Source organism: Pan paniscus, chromosome 4 (genome assembly GCF_029289425.2).
Source record: "Pan paniscus chromosome 4, NHGRI_mPanPan1-v2.0_pri, whole genome shotgun sequence".
Lineage (NCBI taxonomy): Eukaryota > Metazoa > Chordata > Mammalia > Primates > Hominidae > Pan > Pan paniscus.
This window is the reverse complement of record NC_073253.2, coordinates 14,951,342-14,973,070: the sequence shown is the minus strand read 5'-3', so window position 1 is coordinate 14,973,070 and position 21,729 is coordinate 14,951,342. Positions and strand designations below refer to the sequence as shown.

General features: G+C 47.3%; 1 protein-coding gene across 1 annotated transcript in view; it reads left to right on the top strand.

The window, feature by feature from the left end:
• ANKH (ANKH inorganic pyrophosphate transport regulator) overlaps positions 1-21,729 on the top strand; it is a 160,684-nt gene that overhangs the window by 132,129 nt on the left and 6,826 nt on the right. The window contains exon 9 of the mRNA XM_003821942.5: positions 21,463-21,592. Within this exon, the coding sequence (XP_003821990.1) occupies positions 21,463-21,592 (130 nt within the window). The remainder of the gene's footprint in view (positions 1-21,462; positions 21,593-21,729) is intronic.

Sequence of the window (21,729 nt, the reverse complement as noted above, 5' to 3'; positions counted from 1 at the left end):
AACACCTGCCTTTGACTGGGAAAAATACCGCGGTGTCACTGCTGACAGTTAGTAAGAGGCTCATTTCAGCATGTTACAATGACGTGTTTGTTTATTCCCTATTACACATTTTCTATTTAAATTTAGAGTATCTGTCCTACTCCAGAAGTTGGTTCTGCCCTTGTACTCTTATCTAGCAGTTTTGTTGATCACTGGGTTTTAAGAAAAGCGTAGATGTCTTCTGCCCAGTGTGGAAGAGGGGCTGAAGTCAGAGGGGTGTAGAGTAGGAAAATGGAAATGTTCGCGATTTCCGTTAGCATCTTGCTTTCAGTCCTTCAGAGCTGCGGTTAGGCATGCTCAGCCAGAGGTTGATTGATTGATCTCTCTAAACCATCTGATGGGCATGAGGATGAGAAAGGGGGTACCTTTAGTTGATCCAAAAGATTGGCTTCAAAACAGTAGAACTGTCAGATGAAACGGAATCCCCTTGATAGCAACGAGGGAGCAGACACAGTGCAAACCCAGGTTAGCAAGGCGCCTGCTGACTGACAAGCAGCTGTTTGGGGTGAAGGGAAGCACATTTCAAAAATATATGTGGCATAAAGCCATTTGGAAGAACAGCTTCAGAGGGTCTGCTTTCATGTGGAAGCGTGCAGGGTTGCAGCCACGCAGAGGAGACTGCATCGCAGCCTCGCCATGCAAGGTGTCTCCACTGGTGCTGGAGTCAGAGCCAGTGGTCGCCTTGCCCTGAGCCTTCCTGGACAGCTGCGGCCTCTGTCGCTCATGTGACTGGCTGTAGAACACAGTGACAGTGAGTGTGCCCTAAAAGGCTGTGCTTCTCTAGGTAGACACTCCTGGAGCCACAGGCTGAGGCAGCAGTGAGCTCACAAGAGAGGAGCAGGCACCGCAGTCCTTCCTCTTATGTGGGGAAGGCAGCTGCAGTGCTGAACTTACAGAAACCCAGCCTCCTACAAACCCCTGGGGTCTATCATGGTGCCCTCCTGGACTCTAGATGTGGGGATAAGATAGAAACCACTCACCGGCATGGGCTGTATCTTCCAACAGTCCTTTTGGTGGGGAAGAAATGTCCCAAAAGAGTGACGGACCTCCCTATTCCTGCATGCCAGGCCAAGTGGTGAAAGCCAGCCCATCGGGCTGCTAAGTTTACCAAATTTGCCAATTTACCCAAAACATGACTTTTTAAAACTGTTTCTGAAGTCCATAGCCAATCATATTTTAATAAACAGAAGTTTTTAACACCTTTGGATGCTTTTAGTTGACTAGTTTCCATTTTGATTTCACAATGGCATTTTCAGAACATCTGCTGTTTATCTTCTCAAGCTCCCTGCTCTGCTGTACTTTGGGGAGTTAGTGCCAAGAGAGGGGGACCCTCTGCTTCAGGAGACATAGAGAAGAATCCATGCAAAGCACAGGCTTGGACTCTGCTAAGCCTCCCCAAACCGTTAGCACACAATAGAAATGGGATCTCTCCAGATGGATCTTGGCAAGCAGAGCCAGCCAGGCACTTTTGTGCAGTGCACGAACTACACGACCATACCCAGCACCCCTGGGATGCCACATTCAGAGAAAGTCAGAGAAGGGGGAGAACAAGGATCAGGGAAAGGAGAGTGACTGAATGTCAGAGAGGTGGAGTAGCGTGAAGGTCAGAAGGAGAAGGGAGAGAGACTGGTCAGAAAAAGAGGGGAGGTGACGACTCAGAGAAAACTGGAGCAGAATGGTAGAGGTGGGGTTACAGACAGGGAAAATGGAGGCCCTAGAGACCCTGGGGCCCTCCCAGCCCTTGGGACCCTGCCAATCCTTCCTGTAAAAAATGGCTGTAAACTTTAGAAGAGTTTAAAAGAGACAAGATCTTAAAACTCAGAAAATTTGACAAATTGTTGGTTGGCCAAATTGGTTATCCACCAGTTGATTTTTGGCGAGCTGACCTGTTTCAAGATGGCAGGTGAGGATGGGACTCTGTCCAGGGCTGGCCCCACACACCCACATTCTGATGACGCAGAGGTCATGGGACTGTGCCAGGGCCCCCAGACTACCTCCACTGGTCCCCAAATAACTGGTTTCACTGGCTTCAACACATGGAGGCTGCTTGATGTGGTGGGGGTAGGGAGGTGTTGCTGTCACTTGAGGCAGAGAGAGAAGGAAGCCTGGCCACGCTGGCACAGTGTGCCAATCAAACCACGTGGCCTCATGCAATAGAGTGCAAGGGTATCTGAGGTCAGTGGCTGTTTGTATTTAAGGATCTGATTCTTTAAAAAAAAAAAAAAAAAGTTAGGTTTTTACTCCGGATCTTTCTGAGCCTTGCTTTTTGCAGTCAGTGGGGGGTTAAAGGGAGACCGTGAAACTGCATTCAACCCAGAACCTTCTATTTTATTGTTATGGGTTGAATAGGATTCGCCAAACATTCTTATGTTAAAGTCCTAACCCCCAGTACCTCAGAATGTGACCTTACTTGGAAATAGGGTTAAGATGAGGTTCTGGTAGGTGAGTAGGGTGGGCCCATAATCCCCTATGACTGGTGCCTTTTTAGAGGAAGAAATTTGGGCACAGACATGCACACAGGGGAAGCACCACGTGTAGGCTGGAGTTTTGCTGCCTCAGCCCAGGAGCTACCAGAAGCCAGGAAAGGCCTGGAACAGACCCTTCCCTAGCACCTTCAGAGGGCATGTGCCTCTGCTCACACCTTGATTTCAGTCTCCAGAACTGTGGGGCAGTAATTTTCTGTTGCTCAGAGTCACCCAGTTTGTGTTATTTTGTTTTGGGTGCCTGGCAAGCTAACAACTATGATTTCTGAAAGGAGGGAATCTTCTCGTCACTTAAGGCTGCATGGATTGATGAACCAGACTTCTAACTATTCGACTCACTTGTTTTTGTTTTTTGTTAGATTCTATCTCCCTTTAGTTTCATGAGACATCTCTATTATTTTATTTCCAGATTCTCCATGTGAGTAGGGGATTTGCTTAGAAATATAGTACTTTATGCAGTGTGGCCCTGTGTCTGCATTTTTTAGTTTAACTTTTATTTTTTGTGGGTACCTAGTAGGTGTACATATTTATGGGGAACATGAGCCATTTTGATACAGGTAACCTGTGCCAGTACTTACATGCTTAATGATATTTTTGCCAAAGGTTTCTCTGGGGACAGGGGATATTGACATCGTAGCTACTGATAGAAGTACTAGGACTAGATTTAAGTTACTTTGCTTCTTGTTTTTTTTTTCTGCTTTTTATTCATTGAATAATGCAGTGCCCCTCAACAAGGTCTTTGCAGAGCCCAGGACTAACCTGTGCCACTACAAACATTCAAAAACTGAAATATTTTTCCAATTTTCAGGAAACAAAATAAGTTGCTAGAATTTTATTCATTTGTATTTATTCCCCCCCAGATTGCCTCAAAATCTTGATCTCTTCTACTATTTACCACTTGAACCTTATAAAGGGTAATCTGATTTGGCACAAAATTATAAAAATTACTCATTTTTCAGTTTAACGTATCAATACACACCCGTGTTCTGCCAAGAACCCACGTGGGGCCCACCACCTGAATGAGTTTGAAAGCAACAGGGAAGACACGTTGTTTATACCCTGGGCCTGCAGACACGCACTGCTCACCAGCCCCTCTGAGCCCTTAAGGAAGTAAAGCCTGGGCCCCACAGATCCCTGCACCTGCCGAGTGCTGCCTGACCCGAATCCCACCTCAAAGAGGCAGGTGCCCAGCCCGGCTCTTTCGGTTTTCACTGCTGTGGAAGCAGAGCTATCATAGTGTTATAAGGTTTCAGTGCCACAAAAGACATAGCACTCGAATATAAAATTTTCTTTTTAATTCTCAGCAAGGCAATGTACTTCTATAGAAGGATGCGCTCTTACAGATGGAGCAATGGTGAGCGCACACATGGACAAGGGAGGCGAAGGGGTTCTTATCCCTGACGCACGTGGCCCCTGCTGCTGTGTTGTTTCCCTATTGGCTAGGGTTAGACTGCACGGGCTAAACTAATTCCGATTGGCTAATTTAAAGAGAGTGACAGGGGTGAGTGGTTTGGGGGGAAAAATGATTATGGCAGAGCAGGAAATCGGAATGAGTCAGGGTGGAGCAGGTAATCAGAAAAGGTTGCTTTACGAGGAAGTTAAGTTTAAAAGTAGAAGGCAAAGAATTGAACATATTGACATACTGATTCTTTGAAGAGAAATTTAGAACGCATATCTAGCAATAGGGAGAGGTCAGTCAGGAACTGCCATCCCACACAAATGGTGAAGTCACTCAGTAGGGCTTCATTGATCGACTTCCATGATTAATACCTTATGATTCCCTACAGGTTTTTTAAAAATTGGTTTTCTTAGTCTCAGCTTAAAGACAGTGTACAGAAACCAGACATCAGCCTGACGGGGTGCCTAGTCCAGACACTCCCGACACGCATGCGCCATCAACGTGGAGAAAGCAAAGATGTGGCGCCTCTGGCCTCTTGGCTTTCCGAGCCCAGCACCAGCTCGGAGGCTGTGAGGCACACGGGGCACCGCACACGAGCACTTTCCCCGTGGCCTGAAACTCCCGATGACCTGCCATTCACTTAGGTGCAGCAGGCAGGGAGCCCAGCAAAGCCCATGTAAACGATCTCAAAATACCTCAAAAATTACCAAATAGAGGTAATTACATGAAGCAGTGTGTGAAATGAGCACAGTGAGGATCTAAAACAGCTGATTAGCATGCTAAATGGCCATTTTGTAAGTTTAATGAAGTAACATATCATTTGACACAGGAACAAAAGAAAACAATCAAAAAACACTCTGGGCACAGGAGAGACTTCACTGGCTTCCCTCTCCCAGGCCTGGGTGTCTCCTGCACCTACGGGCAGTGCTTGTGAAGTGCTTTTAGCTAGTCTGTGGTCTTTGCTCAAAAGGGTCTTCATTTTCTCTTAAAGGCTGACTACTGTGTCCCCAGCTCTGGGTCGGATGTCCCACTTGCTCGGGCACAGTAAGGTAAATGGGTTTTAATGGTGCCATGAAATTCTTCTGGGGTCTTTTTGTATCTTCTGAGCCCAGTACAAGGCTAAAAGAACCACAAAGCGCTGCCAAGAAACAGCACATATGGCAAACAACAGTGCCTCGAAACCTGCTCACTATGAATCTGGTGCCAGACAGTTTTCAGTGGCCTGTAGTCCTCCCTGGAGATGGCTCTTAACTGATGTGGCTTGAAGAATGAACTGATTGTTACCAAAAAAGAAGTTTCCAGAGGGCCAGGGTGCACAAACTGGAGCTGACACCACTGATCTCTTACAAGTTCCCTCCTTTGAAACTGGAGATGGGTTCAGCTGGGGGGGCTGTCTGTCACGCCTGTGGCTGTCATGACATCTGACTGCCCTGTATGTGTCTGTTGATTTAATGAGGGAAGAGGGATGGAGGCAGAGGGATTTAGGTCAAGCTGGAATTGGCTACATAGCTTGGTGCTTATAGCTGTGGGCCCTGGAGCCACAGGGCTTGGGTTCAAATCCAGGCTCCACCACTCACTAGCCAAGTGGCTTCAGGAAAGTCACTCAAAACTGCCATCTTCAGTTTCCCCAGATGCCACACAGAGGCAACAAGAATTGCTCACCTTTTAAGACTTTAAAAGGGGTAAAAGCTTAGTGAAATACCTGGCATGTGCTATATGCAAAGAATGCCAGCTCTCCTCAGCCACCAGCTCCACCACCAGGACACTCAGTGGTCCTTAACATAGGGAAAGAGGGCTGCACATGTACATAAGTAGCTAGGGGTATATTTTATGCCAAGGAATAATTTTATGAATTATATATATGTATCTATATCTTATAGATAAATATAAAGTTTATAGTCTTCAAATTTGTGTGGGTTTTGGTGGGGGGGGGGGTTGTTGTTTTTTTAAAAGCCAGTCTCTTGATCAGTAGATTTACACACACCTTCAGTAGACAAACCCTGCCACAGACGTGACCCCTGTATGAACCATTTTTCTCCTCGGGGAAGCTCTTTAGTTGACCCATCACCCCCTGCTATTTACAGCCTCCCAGTCCCAGGCACAGATGGTGCTACCAGAGCCCCATCTTCTTGCTAACACAGAGATGCCAGTTCTCCATCAAGCTGCAGTGAACACAAAAAGAGGGGAATGAATAGGTTGAGTCCTCTGACTAGACATCTGATAGAACCACAGACACAACCACATAGTAGAAAATGCCAGTAAGGACCAATTTTAAGTTGCACCTGGGCCCAGGAAGCATGTTAACATTTTGAAGTCCTCAGGTGAGAAAGAACACCCGCATGTCCACAGAAACCTGGGTCCTGTGGGGCACGCGTGATGCTTCCTAGGGACCCGTCACGACCCCTGTTCACGTGACACTCGCGCAGCTCCCTGGGCCTCCCGTGTGTCTCGTCTCTCCCCACGTTGCCCTGTCCCACACAGCTGTGGCCGTATGCATTGCTGAAATCATCAAACGCCTAGGCAGTGGAGCAGAACATGTCAGCCCATCACTTTCCCTAGTGCAGCCTAAGGCTATACCTGCTTTTTAAATTAGCCGCTTGGCACTGTTCTCAGGATAAACACGAGACCCATAAGCTCCAGTCAAGGACTGGGCCCTTCTAGGATTTCCAACCTCGAGGCTCCCAGCCTCTCCCTGATTCTCTAAGCTTTCTTTCCACCACAGATGAGTTCATGCTGGGAACCTTGCACAGTTTTATGGTTATCAACAGAATGCTTTGCTCCCTCTTGTCAGTGTTGGTCTTCAGATCCCACTTGGCTGGGTTTGCTCTTCCTGGCTAGTTTTGAGGTGACCCTCCTTGGTGGAGAAGGCAGAGAGAGAGAGCCGGGGTTTGGAAGGTACCCCTGGCCCCTGGCAGCTCTTTCCCTTTTCCCTTCTGTCTCGTGGCACATTTTTTACAGCTCTTTTTCTTGATCTGAGCACTTTTACTCTGAGCACTTGGGCTTTCACCTCCCGACCTTGTTCTTATGGGGGTTCTTATGTTCTTATGGACACATTGTTTGGTACCACCATAGAGCCTGCCATAGACATGACACTTGTGTGCACCAGGCTGCCCCTTCAGCCCGCCTCTCCCTCCTAGCCATGGCCGACTTGGAAATGATAAAGATCCTCAGGAAATGAGCCCTCTCAGTAGCCACCCATCCGCCAACAGCCTTCCAGATAGTCCTTCACCAGTGGCCGCTGCCCCCGGAGGATGACATGGCCTTTCACGCCCGTGTTGGGCCGCCTCTCCAGCTTCCCATGCAGCAGTGTCCCCTCGCTCTGTTCTTTGCCTCGGTGGCTGCTGCCTTGGCCTCGAGGGCCCCGTCGGGCTTCTTGGCAGGCAGGTGCTTCCTTATCAACCTCTCCCTGGCACAGACAGGCACCGCCCCTTTTCCCCCCGCCAGAGCCTACCCCACCATTGCAAAGTGGCAGGTCACAGACAGTTTCAGTATTTACAGTGCCCCTCATCCCAGTGGAACCTGGGCTCTGGCCACGTCTTCTTGGAAGGCGCAGCTGGCAGATAGAGGCGGAGGCACAGGGAAAGGAAACGCCTCCTAGAAGTCAGAGGTTTGGGGTCCTTCTCCTGCACTCCTGGCGCTCGCTTCTTGCTGGCAAGTACCCTGGGCACATCCACATACACGTCGGCCCCATCCTCCAGGCTGCAAGCCCTTAAAGGTCGACTCTGCATGGGGCGTCCCAGGACCTGGGTAAGGGAGACCTGCAAGAGACTGGCTTCCAAACCCCTGCTCTCAGGTGAAGGCATGGATGCATGTTTTGCTGTCCCCAGTACCCACTTCCACACCTGGGGACCATGAGGCCTTCAGATGCCTTCTGTTTTCCTCCTCGTGGCCTGTTTTCTGGTTGTTGGGAGATAATTTGTCTTCTGAGAGTTTTTCAGCCTCTTTTAGAATCTCTGGTGCTATTAGATCATATTCGCCTCTTTTCCATAAGTTTTGAAATCTGTTTCCCTTAATTTCTTTAAAAAAAATAATTTTCCCTGATTCCTGTGAATGTGAAGAAACCATGGCCACTCTCTTTGTCAGCAGCCCAGGATCATCCCCTCTGGCAAGGCTGAGAGCCCCCCTGCTCCAGCTTCTGGGGAGAAACTTTGTCTGGGAGAAGGGATTAGGTTGGAGGCTGCCGGAGAGGAGAGGGGCTTAGCGGCCTGGTCAGGTCCCCTCCTTGTGTGCTGTTTCTGTAGAACCCAGCATGGTCAGGTCTCCACCTTGCGTGCTGTTTCTGTAGAACCCAGCATGGATCACAGCACAGCGGGCTGCTTCTGTTGGGCTTCACTGCCTGCCGGAGGGAAGTAGGTGCCATCTTAGAGCAGGCGCCCCTGCAGAACTGAGGATAAAGGTGTTTAGTATTTAAAACGTCTTGATCCTAAAGCTTCAGAACTTCAGGCCGCAGAGAGAGCAACTCAGGAGGGAAAGAAAACAAAGAGCAGCGGCATCAGAGAAGGAAGCAGCCTGAAGAATCCACTCTGTCCGGGTCTTTCTCTTGGACACACTGAGCTAACCCCTGTCTGTGCACTTGCTGGGAAGCGCCATTCCCAAAGCTAGAAACCAGAATTCTGGCTCCACCCCTTTTCTCCCCGCCAGAGCCTACCCCACCATTGCAAGGTGGCAGGTCACAGATGGTTTCAGTATTTACAGTGCCCCTCATCCCAGTGGAACCCAGGCTCTGGCCACCTCTTCTTGGAAGGCACAGCTGGCAGGTAGAGGCGGAGGCACAGGGAAAGGAAATGCCTCCTAGAAGTCAGAGGTTTGGGGTCCTGTCTGGCACTGCCTCTCGCATCCTCAATTTCCTCAATTAGAAGACTTTTTTTTTTTTTGGTCAGGCGCGGTGGCACAACCTGTAATCCCAGCACTTTGGGAGGCCGAGGCGGGCAGATTACCTGAGGTCAGGAGTTCGAGACCAACCTGGCCAACATGGTGAAACCCCGTCTCTACTAAATAAAAAAAAAGTAGTGGGGCGTGGTGGCACACAGCTGTAATCCCAGCACTTTGGGAGGCCAAGGCGGGCGAATCACCTGAGGTCGGGAGTTCGAGACCAGCCTGCCCAACATGGAGAAACCCCATCTCTACTAAAAATACAAAATTAGCCAGGCATGGTGGCACGTGCCTGTAATCCCTGCCTCGGGAGGCTGAGGCAGGAGAATTACTTGAGCCTGGAAGGCGGAGGTTGCAGCGAGCCAAGATCATGCCACTGCACTCCAGCCTGGCTGACAGAGCGAGACTGTCTCAAAAAAAAAGAAAAAAAAAGGCTTTTTTTCCATCATTTCAGGGCCAGTTTTGGACGCACCTTGCAGGTCAGGATGGGCTCCTCCACTCCCATTTCTACCTACTGTCCATGTGTAATGGAGAGGGCCTTCCGTGCCCTGGTGAGCTTGTGCTGCTCCTGTCTTGCCGCTGCTTGGGCTAGCACCCCAAGGATTCCATCGTCTTGGTTGCACACCATTATTTGCAGCTGCGTCTCAGTAAGGCATGTCAGTTCTGAGTCCTTCTGTCATGTGCTAGAAGGTAGCAGAATCTGAGCTTGTAGTAAAACTTGCCATCCAACAGGACTTTGCCCGGCTGGCCCTGTGTTCCATGTTAGAAATTCCGTTCATCAGAATGACCCTGTCTCACCTTCCTGTGGCAACCTTCCCCCAAGCCATAGCTGTCACTCAGCCCTCTTGGGCGGATGCTAAAGGCCATATTCCAGCGGTGGTACCATGCTGACCCTTTGTCTGGAACAAAGACGGCCTGTTTGAGGCTTTGTTAATGCTGGGCCACCCCACCCCCACGCCATGAGGTGGAGACTGCCGCCCCATTGTTCCCGGCTCCACTGGAAGAAAATGCCTCTCTTGTGTATGGGGTATGAAAAAAGAACCAAAGGTGAATTAATGGAATTCAACACTTTCTCATTTGGTGCCCCTCACAGTACCCTTGGGCCTGAACAGTTTAGCAGCTTAGGGCATCTTGGAAACAGGGAGAAAGCAGGGCTTCTGTGGCCCCAAGGCCTGGATTGAACTCTGGCCCCTGCCTCTTTACCAGCCGGTGACCTGGGGCAAGTCACACAGTCCCTGTAGGCCCTGTGTCCTCCTCAGCTAATAAGGCATCTATCTGGGGAGTGTATGAAGATGAAATGGAATCACATATGGAGCGCTGTTGGCGCATAGTGAGTGACTTCCTTCCCTCTGCCTTCCCTCCGCACTTCTCTCTGGAAGCTTCAGGAATCCAGCATTTGCTCAAATCCAGCACGTATAGCAGATCTGAGTGGTTGATTGGTTTGTTTTGGGGGAATTTAGGTAAGATGAAGACAATAAAGGCTAGTCCCTAAAACTCTACCTAAGCCCTCATAATAAGACACCAGGGCAGATGCACATGTGTCATTTAAACAACGAGCAAATGAACAGAGTGTGCTGTTATAAGCAGGTTCCAAATGTTTTTAAGATTTTTTTAATTGTAGAAAAATACACATACAATGTACCAACCTCACCATTTTTAAAGGGACAGTGAAGTCCATTCACATTGCTGCTTGTCATCACCATCTGCCCATAACTGGATTGCAAAACTGAAACCCTATACCCACTAAACAGTCACTCCCCATGTCCCCTTCCCCCAGTCCCAAACAAGTTCCAAGTTGACTATTAATAGTCAAGGAGAAGGAAAGGCTAAACAGAAGCTGGAGTGTGGAACTTTATCAATAGTCCTCAGATCCTGTGAGAAAAACCAGGAAAGGATTAAAGCTACAGAGAAAAGGAATAGGAGTTGGACAACCCTCTGCGGGCTTGGCGCATGGCGCCCCCTGCTGTTTGAGGTATGTCATGTCTTTCCACCAACACGGCATTACTAGATTAGTAAGTTGTTGGGATCTGAAAGACACTTTGCTTTCATGTAGTGTGTGCATTTGGCAATTTCATTAAACCTAGATGATAGTAGGGATGATTTAGTTTTCATATTCTTCAAAAAGCTGGTTATAAAACTATATCTGAAAGTGTTGATTTTTTACCATGAATATGCTGTAACAGTTGATGATTGCTTCAACTCCTTTATGAAAATATTCGATTTATAATAATTATTATGATTATCAACAAGCCAGATGGAAGGTATCAAATTCTACATAAACACTTTGTAATACGCTTTTCCAAGCTCCTTAGCTTAGAAAACCAAGCTCTGTTTCTCTCAGTAATAGATGTCATTTTTCATCTATTGTTTGCTACCCCTATGTTAGCCAACTAGAATTTTTCTAGCCTGACCTTAAGTAAAAACTCCTTCCCGTGTCCCCACTGCCTGTGATGGTAATCATCATCATCCCTCCTGTGAGGTTCCCTACTTTCTCCCACTGAGCAAGACGTGGATGTGGAAGCGTCCCTCTCTCCCATCATCCCCTCACGTGCTGTATCGGGAACACGTGGCTTTTCACCCTTCTGAGGACAGGTCAGTCAATCCCAAGAGCCCATTCCTTCTGGCAGTTGCTACAGGTATGCACACCTTAAGCACCGTTCCCCAGAAATGGGAGTCATTTGCTACTTTCACATATTGCCTGCTTTCGGCAATTCACCCTGGTGAAATGGCATTGTTTTTCCTTCTAAATTGGGAATCTGAGAGTGTGTCCTGATGGAATTCCATGTCATTCCATTTGGGGTGTACTGAGTCATGCAAACATTAGGAACACTCCTAGAGAGGCCCCATCCAGCTCATGCGACAGCTTACAAGTGAGCAGGAAACCACCGTGAGGACAGGGCAGCCACGCCTCCAGCCTCCCTCCCGTCACTCTTCCCCAGCTCCTGTCTTTCATATTGTACATTGGTTCTTCTCCCTTCCCCACCAGTCCAAACCCTTGCCAGCTCTCACCTGGATGGTCACAGTAGCCGTGACGAGGATCCTTGATTCAGCCCTTCCCCCGCTTGCCCTGCCTCTCCTCCACCCACAACCTGCCATGGCTCTCACGTCCCTCCGAGTGAAAGCCAGAGTCGTGACCATGACCTGTGAAACCCTTCGTGAACTGTCCTCCTTCCTTACGTGCATGCAGCTGGTGCAGTCTGGCACTAAGAAACAAAAGGCCAAACAGCATTCCTTATGGCTGCGTCAGCTCTCTCTGGAAAGTCGAGCAAGACAGCATATGTGTTATCTAATAGTGTCCTGCCCTGTGCTGGCCCCTCCACCCCTAAGTATATCAAATCAGTGTGCCTTCCTCATGAGGTGATGTGGGACATGGTTTCCCAAGACGCTGGCTGTGAAAACCAACCTGACAGCCACTTTCTGAAAGCTGCCCCTCCCCCAAGACAAGACTTCTCACATTCCTGTCCCAATCACATTTGAAGTTTGATGATATCCGTGAAGACATCTACAGGGGTCTGTTTTATTTAAAAATGTTTTTCTGCATGGTGAAACCCCATCTCTACTAAAAATACAAAAATTAGCTGGGCGTGGTGGCACGTACCTGTAGTCCCAGCTACTCAGGAGGCTGAGGCGGGAGAATCTCTTGAACCCGGGAAGCGGAGATTGCAGTGAGCCAAGATCGTGCCACTGCACTCCAGCCTGGCAACAGAGCAAGACTGCATCTCAAAAGAAAAAAAAATGTTTTTCTGATAAAAAGAATACATGTTCTTTGTGGAAGCCACGGAAAAATACAAAGAGGAAAATTCAATCAGTCCTAATCTCACCACCTCCAGAGGACTCCCCTGCTAGCGTTTTGTTAGAATACGGTCCCAGGAAACCTTCTGGAATACTCACAGGTGACATCCGTGGGTCACATTTGGTGTGCCGGTGCTGGAAAAGCGGTTTATGCAAACCGCAGTGCTCGCAGGCTCGGGGTTTGCAGATGAGTGCCAGAGGTCTGGCCATCCGTGACGGGATAAGAAGCTAGCACCGGAATGTGAATCAACTTGATCACCAGGTATGATGTCCAGTTCAGCTGGCGTTGTTTGGATGGCAAGACTTTCTTAAGGAAGGCAGGCATCGATTTACTTTATGGAGTCAACTGCTTATCTCAGTGTGGACCAGTCCACAGTTGGCAGACCAGCACTCTGGGCAGCCCAGTCCACACAGCATCCCTGTGAGGGAGACACCATCCCCGTTTGAAAGAAGAGAGCTGAGGCTGGAGTGCTCAGGGAACTCACCTAGAGACAACAGACAGAGACACAGCTGGGTTGGAGTGCCAGCCCGGCAGTCAGGCGCCAGTGCCAAGCCCTAACCTCCTCTTCACACTTTGTGTTGCCGAGGGCTAACCACTGGCTTGCCCGGTGGGGACTTCAACCCAATTAAAAAGGTATATTGAACCTTTTTTTCAAGCAAAAGCGCCAAATAAAAATGATGTCCAGGGCCAGCGATTTTTATTCAAAACAGCTGCATATGTTTGACTTTTTCTAACTGCAGGGATAAGAGTCTCATGTACTGCTAATTCTGGTTATTCAGGGCAATGGGGAAGCCTTTGTGAGTTCCTCAAAATGTGGTTAAGAGCTTATGGAAATTAAATAAGACCCGAGCACTTGGCAGTGCCCTCGTAGGGTGGAGTTCTCCGAGGACACACAGAAACGGCCGTCCCACTGTGGCCTGGTTGGCATGTTTCTAAGTTCACGTGCTGATGAAGACAACTGGCTGCTTCATATCCCAGTTCCAAATGCTTTGAAAAGAGACTCAGATTGTCCCCAGGGGAGCTCGGGGACCATGCATGGCCCACTCTGCCCGTGAGGAAGCAGGTCTTGGTTCAAATCCCCCTTCCGTGGTTCTTAGCTCAGAAAACCAAGCTCTGTTTCGGACTGTGGCATAGTAAGACCCAGGGGTCTTCTGTCTGTAAAGTTGGCGATTTCCTTCATCACTGCACTGATCCTTCTGATCCTATTGGGGGACCTTAATATGTGGTCAAAGTTTTTCATGACTTAGCCCATTGATACACAGATTTAGAAATAAAAGTCAAGTACTGCCCCAACACAGAATGACGACATACAGTTAAGGCCTGCTTGAAAATGTTTTGGGGTTTTTTTATGTGATTTTGTTGTTGTTGTTGTTGTTGTTGTTTTGAGACAGAGTTTCACTCTTGTTAACCAGGCTGGAGTACAATGGCACAATCTCAGCTCACTGCAACCTCTGCCTCCCAGGTTCAAGTGATTCTCCTGCCTCTGCCTCCCGAGTAGCCAGGATTACAGGCGCACACCACCACGCCTGGCTACTTTTGTATTTTTAGTAGAGATGGGGCTTCTCCATGTTGGTTAGGCTGGTCTCGAACTCTTGACCTCAAGTGATCCATCCACCTCGGCCTCCCAGAGTGCTGGGATTACAGGTGTGAGCCACCACTCCTGGACAAAAATGTTAAATTACTCATTGATCTGAGTCATCATCAACGTTAGGCTCAACCAAATCATCCCTGGAAACTGACTGGCTCACATGCTGACTGGAAACTGTATTTTAAGTTTGTGAATAAAAAAGCTGCAGCCCAGTGGTGGTTAGTTTCTAAAGAGGTTAATATGATTCAAGAAATGAGGAAGTCTACCCCTTGATCATGCAGAATAAGAGACTGAGAGGGGACTACACTCTACTAGAAATGAATGTGTCTTGGGCCGCATGTAAGCACCTCAGAGTTCAGACACTTCACGGTCAATGGCTGGTCTCAAAAGATGAATCACAGTCTGTCAAATAACAGAGAAGTGAATTATGAATCGTCATCTTCTTCTTCCTTCTTTTTTTCTCCTTTAATTTTTGGAGACAGGATCTTGTCACTCAGGCTGGAGTACAGTGGCGCAATCTTGGCTCACTGCAGCCTGGACCTCCCAGGCTCAAGCAATCCTCCCGCCTTAGCCTCCCAAGTAGCTGGGATTAAGGGCATGCTAAATTTTTTTTGTAGAGATGGGGTCTTGTGTTGTCCAGGCTGGTCTCGAACTCCTGGCCTCAAGCAGTCCTCCCACCTTGACTTCCCAAAGTGCTGGAATTACAGGCATCCACCATGCCCAGCCCTTCTTTTTGTAATTGACCTTTTTTTTAAAAAAAAAAAAAAAAAAAAGAATAACTTCTGATTTACAGAAACATTGTGGAGATGGTGCAGAGTTCCCATAGACTCCTCACCCTCACTCACATTACTTTACTGCAGCGCGCATGTTACAACCGAGGAGCCAGCCCTGGTGTGTGACTGTGAACTAAACTCCATGGTGCATTAGGATTTCACTGGTTTGTTTTCTCATGAGCTCTTTCTGTTCCAGGATCTCATCCAAGACACCACATTATGTCTAGTCATCATGCTTCCGTAGCCTCCTCTGGTCTCTGAGAGTTTTCGACTTTCCTTGTTTTTAAGGCCTCAACGGTTTTGAGGAGTTCTGGTCGGGTATTTGGTAGAAGGTCCCTCAATGTGCATTTGTCTGGGGTTTGTCTTATGATTAAGACTGGGCTTAGGGATTTTGGGGAGGAAGACCACAGAGACAAAGTGCCACTGTCATCACATCTTATCGAGGGTATGTGCGTGGCTGTTGACCATGATTGCATGGCTGGGGTCATGTCTGCCGTGTTCCTCTGCTGTCAGGACGCGTTTCCTTTCTCCCCACTGTGCTCTTCAGAAGGAAGTTCCTCAGAAGGAGCAGGAAGGTCTGCTCCACCCATCTTAGAGGGGAGCAGCTAATGAATTATTTAGAGTTCTGTGCAGGACATTTGTCCCTTCTCTGCCATTTTTAAATTTCTATCCCTAGGGACTCATGGATATTTATTTGCTATTTTGGGATATAATTCAATACTGTACTTATTTTGTTGCCCAAATTGTTTTTGCTTTGGCCATTCGGAAGCTCCTTCTGCCTGGCTTCTGTGTCCCTTTGCCGTGTTCCCATTCTTTTATTTTGGGGCACAGCCTTCCTTCTTGTACCATAGATGCTCCAAGCGAATCATCTTGCATATTCTCTGCCTTGGTCCTAGAATGAGTCATTTCTCTAAGGAATCCTGGTTCCTTTTATTGAAGAATAAATAGAAAAACCAAGATCTGGGCACTGGGTGGACTATTCGATTTTGAAGGCTGTGTCCTGACAGAATATTGACAGCAAACTCGACAGCAGAAAACCCACCTCTGCAGCTGCTCAGAGGAACGACTCTTGTTCATTGGTGGGAGATTATTAAGGGTGTGTGCTGGTTTGGAAAAGTCAATGTCATTAGGCTCTGCAAATATTTGAGGAACACAGCACATCATGGTCAACTGGGAGGCATGTTCTGAGTTGAGACTACTCTGGGTGAACTCATTAAAATGACACTGTTCCTGATACTCTTTGTCAAGGGAACTTCTAAAGCGTCCTGTTTTTTCAAATGGACTTGTTAAATGTAGTCTGATTATTAGGCTAGGGCTCAGTACTTTGCCTAGGGGAAGCTAGGGAAACCTCACCTGCAGATAGGTATTGTAGCTTTTAATACATACCATACCACCATACCCACTTCTTTTTTTTTTTTTTTTTTTGAGACGGAGTCTCGCTCTGTCGCCCAGGCTGGAGTGCAGTGGCATGATCTCAGCTCACTGCAAGCTCCGCCTCCCCGATTCACGCCATTCTCCTGCCTCAGCCTCACGAGTAGCTGGGACTACAGGCGCCTGTCACCATGCCTGGCTAATTTTTTGTATTTTTAGTAGAGATGGGGTTTCACCGTGTTAGCCAGGATGGTCTCGATCTCCTGACCTTGTGATCCTCCCGCCTTGGCCTCCCAAAGTGCTGGATTACAGGCATGAGCCACCACGCCCAGCTCACCATATCCACTTATAAGTTAAATGTATTCCTTTCTAAGTTATATGTATACCTAAGTTATATATGCAAGAAATATCCACTCGTTGAAAAACTTGCTGAAAAGTGAAGCGCCATTTTCCTAATGGAAGCATAGCAAGAGCTTCAGAGACTTCAGGGAGGAAGAAAAAGGAGATTTTGATAAATGTGGCGTTCCTTTCCTTTAGTTACCTGTGATTGTTCAAACCCCAGATCAGACTAACCGCTTCCAGTTCCGATACCCCGCGAAGACCCAGTCTGGGCTGTAGGTGTGTGTGGTTGAAAACTGAAGAAGCACCTCTGTTGGCACATGGCCTTGATAAGGGGCATTTAGGGTGTGCTCAGCACAGACAGACCAAGATAAAAAACAGAGTGACTGAGTGGTGCCAGGTTGGATCATACCGTGGAATTTTAGAAATGGACTATTGAGCCACCATCTCAGGAAGCTCCTACTGGAAATCCATCAAACCTTACTTAACTTCGTGGTTGTGTTCAAGGTACCATAACTGTGCTCACCTACACAGCTTGGCTGATACTGATGTCAATGTGTCAAGTGATGTGGGCACACTCACTATCGTGTCCTCAAGCTGACCCCCCACCCACTGCTCCAAAGGTTTTCTGATCTTCTACAAGATGGGAAAACGCCTCTGGGTGAACATGACCCGATTGTGGATCCCAGAGCAGGGATTACCTGGCTCATCTGCCACAGAGGCTCATTTCCGCCATCTTTCTCTCTGACGTGCAATTACACCCTCCTTTTTCCTTGGTTCTTGTAACTGAAGAGCCACTTTACAATGATTTTGCAAAGCCTAGAGAATTGCAACATTTGTGTGAGGCATTATCTCACATTCAGATCATTGCTGGCTGCAAAAGAAGTAAAGCATGCTAATGGTTCCCTGGAAGCTCAAGGTTTTTAGTAGTATGTGGCCTAGGTCTCTCTCTAACCCTTAGATAAACACAGAATGGCTTACTTCCTGTAGGTTCTAAGGCACAGAGCCAGCCCAGACTGTAAGGCAGTCATCCCTTAGCTCAATTCTTTACAGTTTTACTGCTATGGGACATATTGGGGGCCCAATATAAAGCAAAGCTGGAAGCAGGGATGATCCATGTATTTGTGGGGATGGGATACGGACAGGGAAATAGTGTTCCAACTCCATGCTCAGTGTTGTTTTGAATTGTAACGTGAAGTTGCCACCATACCAGGGCTATGACTGTGTACGATGTCTCACCCTTGTAGGCTAGTAGCTTTGCAGTGGGAAAAGATGACAGGGCCACTTGTCCAGGGCATTCAGGTAATAAAGTCCCTGAGCTCCAAGTTGCTAGATCTAAGGAAGTATTTTTTCCTTCATGTCAAAGATGGGGTGTGAGTACTGTCATCAAGCAGTAGGATTAAATGAGATAGTACCTCTGCCATTTTTGAAAACCAGTGGAATATACTTTGCCAGATGCAGAAAATACGTAGGGGAATGGCTCTATTGCACTTACAAAGCAAAACATATTTATAGTAGATCTCCAGTGTATTTTTTTAAATATTTCAACATGACATAGTAAATAGAGCTTGGCTAATTCCATGAAACTTAATGCACTCAGAGCCTAAAAGAATGTTATATTCTAAAATTTTAATGTTCTGTTCTTAATTCATTTTAGAATGTATTCAGTTTTATTGTAGAGAAGAATCACTTGCATTTTAAGAAAAGGAGATAAATATTTGATGAAACTGGCAAGTTTTTAACAGGATCTTCCAAAGTTATGTTGTTGGATTTTAAAATTCAGGTTTTTAAAGTTAGCACCAAGTTTTCCAAGTCAGCTCTGTAAGGATTGTAACTCACAGTAGCCATGTCCCCAGCCCACCTCTTCAGTGCTGCTCACTTCCACCCTGTCCCTTTCCTACTCCGAGGCACCCCCAACTCTTGATGGATTGTGACTACGATAAACTCTGACGCTGAGCCCTGATTCCCTTCCTTTCTCAAACAACTTTAATTTTTCCTGGACTTAATAATTGTCAATTATCATCTTTCTTAGCCTTCTGTGTATTTCACACTAAGTTATTCCCACATTTTCCCTTCGTGGTGTAAATCGCTTTTCAAGTATTCAAGCACATTAGGTAGTTAGCATCTCTCGGAGCCTTTTTCTCCCTGCTCCAGGGAAGATCAGCTGACCTGTGGGCCTATCGCAGCCTTCACCTCCACCCCAGAGATTTCCCTGGCTTTTGTCTTGTGCTTCACCCATGCCTTGCTCTTTTCCACTCCATGGCTCACTTGCCTTGGCAAAGCAACCCTCACCAATAGCTTCTTGAAAAAGTGTGCATGGGAGGTAAAACTTTTGAGGCCTTGAATATTGAAAATATTTTTCTTTTAAACACACTTGAGTGATAGTTTGGTTTAGAGTTCTAGGGTAGAAATCATCCGCCTTCAAAACTTATTGCTACTTGTCTTCTAGCTTTCAGTGCTATTGAGAAGCCTGAGGCCAGAAGCTCATAGGAAGCTGTGTCCCCAGTTATGTTCAGTGACGTGCCCTGATGGGGCTTTTCCCATGCACTGCACCACCTCCCCCGGATGGGCCCTTTCAGTCCTGAAACTGGTATCTTTCAGTCTGAGACGTCCGCTGTCCCCTCTTTCCAGAACTCCTATTATTTGGGTGTTGGACTTTGTTTCTTTAACTCTCTTCTCCTGTGCTTCATTTGCATGCCTTCGTCCTTCTGCTCTGTCTCTGTGGTAAGCCTCCCTAAACTTATCTTACTGCTAACTTGTGAATTTTCCTTTCTGCTTTTATCTTTTTCTATGTCTTTTTTTTTGGGGGGGGGGTGTTGGGAGGATGGAGTTTCGCTTTTGTTGCCCAGGCTGGAGTGCATGGAGTGCAGTGGCACCATCTCAGCTCACCACAACCTCCGTCTCCCGGGTTCAAGCGATTCTCCTGCCTCAGCCTCCCAAGTAGCTGAGATTACAGAGATGTACCACCATGCCCGGTTAATTTTGTATTTTTAGTAGAAACAGGGTTTCTCCATGTTGGCCAGGCTGGTCTCGAACTCCTGACATCAGGTGATCCACCCGCCTCAGCCTCCCAAACTGCTGGGATTACAGCCATGAGCCAAAGCGTCTGGCGTGAATGTCTTTTTTATAACATTCTCCTTCTGTTCTTGTTTCATGGGTGCAGCATCTTCTCCCATTTCTCTGGGGATATCAGTGGAGAAAAGGTTTTTTTTTTCCCTTCTCTCTCTCTGTATTATCTTTGTTTCCTCTTAAGTTGTAGTTTTTTCCATAGTTTTGACCTCCTCACATTGGAGGCCTTTGACGAAGTCTGGTTTCCTGGTTGCCTGCTCATTTTGGTAAGTGGGGCACTAGTTACTAGTTGTAGTAACTTTGCCCTCAACCAGGTACCCCCCACCCCACCCCATTTTACCTTATCTGGAGACTAGTAGTTGGTTGGAAGCTGTAAACACCAGGATGGGGTTTCTCACCTGCAAGGGCCTCACTGATGGCTGCTCAAGTGCAGCTGCTTCATTGGGAGACTCTAATTTTCAGGAACTTTACGTCTTTCCTCTTGGGCTGGTCAGATTCCTCAGAGACCATTTCCAGTCTCCTACCTGGGAAGGACTCAACCAGTTTCCCATGTTCTGGGAGCGTAGAAGAGGAAAGAAGCCCGAACATGCAAATGTCATCCTTCTGTTAATTCCCCCATTTTCCATGTACAGATTGAGTATGCCTAATCCAAACATCGAAAATCCAAAATGCTCCAAAATCTGAAACTTTTGAGCGCTGACATGACTCTCAAAGTAAATGTTTATCAGAGCATTCTGGACTTTGTATTTTGGGATTAGGGATGTGTAACCTGTAAGTATAATGCAAAAATTCTAAAATCTGAAAAATTCAGAATCTAAAACACTTTTGGTCCCAAGCATTTCAGATAAGGGTTACTCACCTGTAGTAACTCTGCCCTGGGCCATGCCAGGTACCCCTCTGTTTTACCTCATCCAGAGACTAACCTCCTGTTTCCTGTCAAATTTGGGGAGATGTAGTCACCAGCTGCGCAAGGGGAGCTGTCGATGGATTGCTTACTAACTTGACTTCCAGCCATCCTGCTCTGGACCCTGCCTTCACCCTGTCTCTGGAAGGACCTGTGCCGCACTTTCTGATCTGTGGGGAAGGGAGGTGGGGAGAGAGCTCCACTTTCCCCATCGGGTTCAAGATTCCCTTTTCCTGTGTCTGTTACATCAGTTTACCATCTGCCCATCTGCTTTCCAGAGTTCCACATTCTGTTGCTGTTTCATCTTTTATTCTCTTAACTAGACTTTGAAAGGTTCATAGGCTGATCCTTACTCTAAATACTACTATTTCCCTTTTCATTATGTGTGCTGATTCTGCGTGGTTCTGTACACATCCAAGTACTTTCAGGTCTTTTTTTATTGCTTGTTAAAGCTGTAAAAATTATATGAATAAACATGTCCACGTGGAACTGGCTGAGCTGTTTGGCACTCTCCTTAACCCTTGCCCCAAAGCACACTGGTTCTGAACGGGTCTGCTCACCCACTCAGAAATAAATGACCCACTCTTGGAGGAGCCACATCTGCTCTGCCGTGGGGGTCCCCTGGGTACAGACATGGCTAATGGACCAGGGCCTCTGTGGTCAGAAGAGAGTCAAGCAAGCAGGTGGCAGATCTGGGAGCAGCATGCCCACCACCCAGTCAGGCCGGTTGTCCCTCTTTCGTAACTCTCCAAGGATTGTGCCACACCTCATCTGCTCATTTCACCTGCTTACACTTTCTCCTCACAACCCTGTTGGATGTCTTTCTCCCCAGCTCTGTTTCGTGATGTTTTGGACACCCAATGTGTCTGAGAAAATCCTGATAGACATCATCGGAGTGGACTTTGCCTTTGCAGAACTCTGTGTTGTTCCTTTGCGGATCTTCTCCTTCTTCCCAGTTCCAGGTAAAGAAAAACAGAATGAAGGAAGCATTCCTGTTTATCCTCATGCCTAATTAAATCTTTCTTTGGAAATGTTTGCAATTATGTCACCAACACAAATGTAAAATTTCACTGTGGCTTAGAAAGATGCAAAAACATTA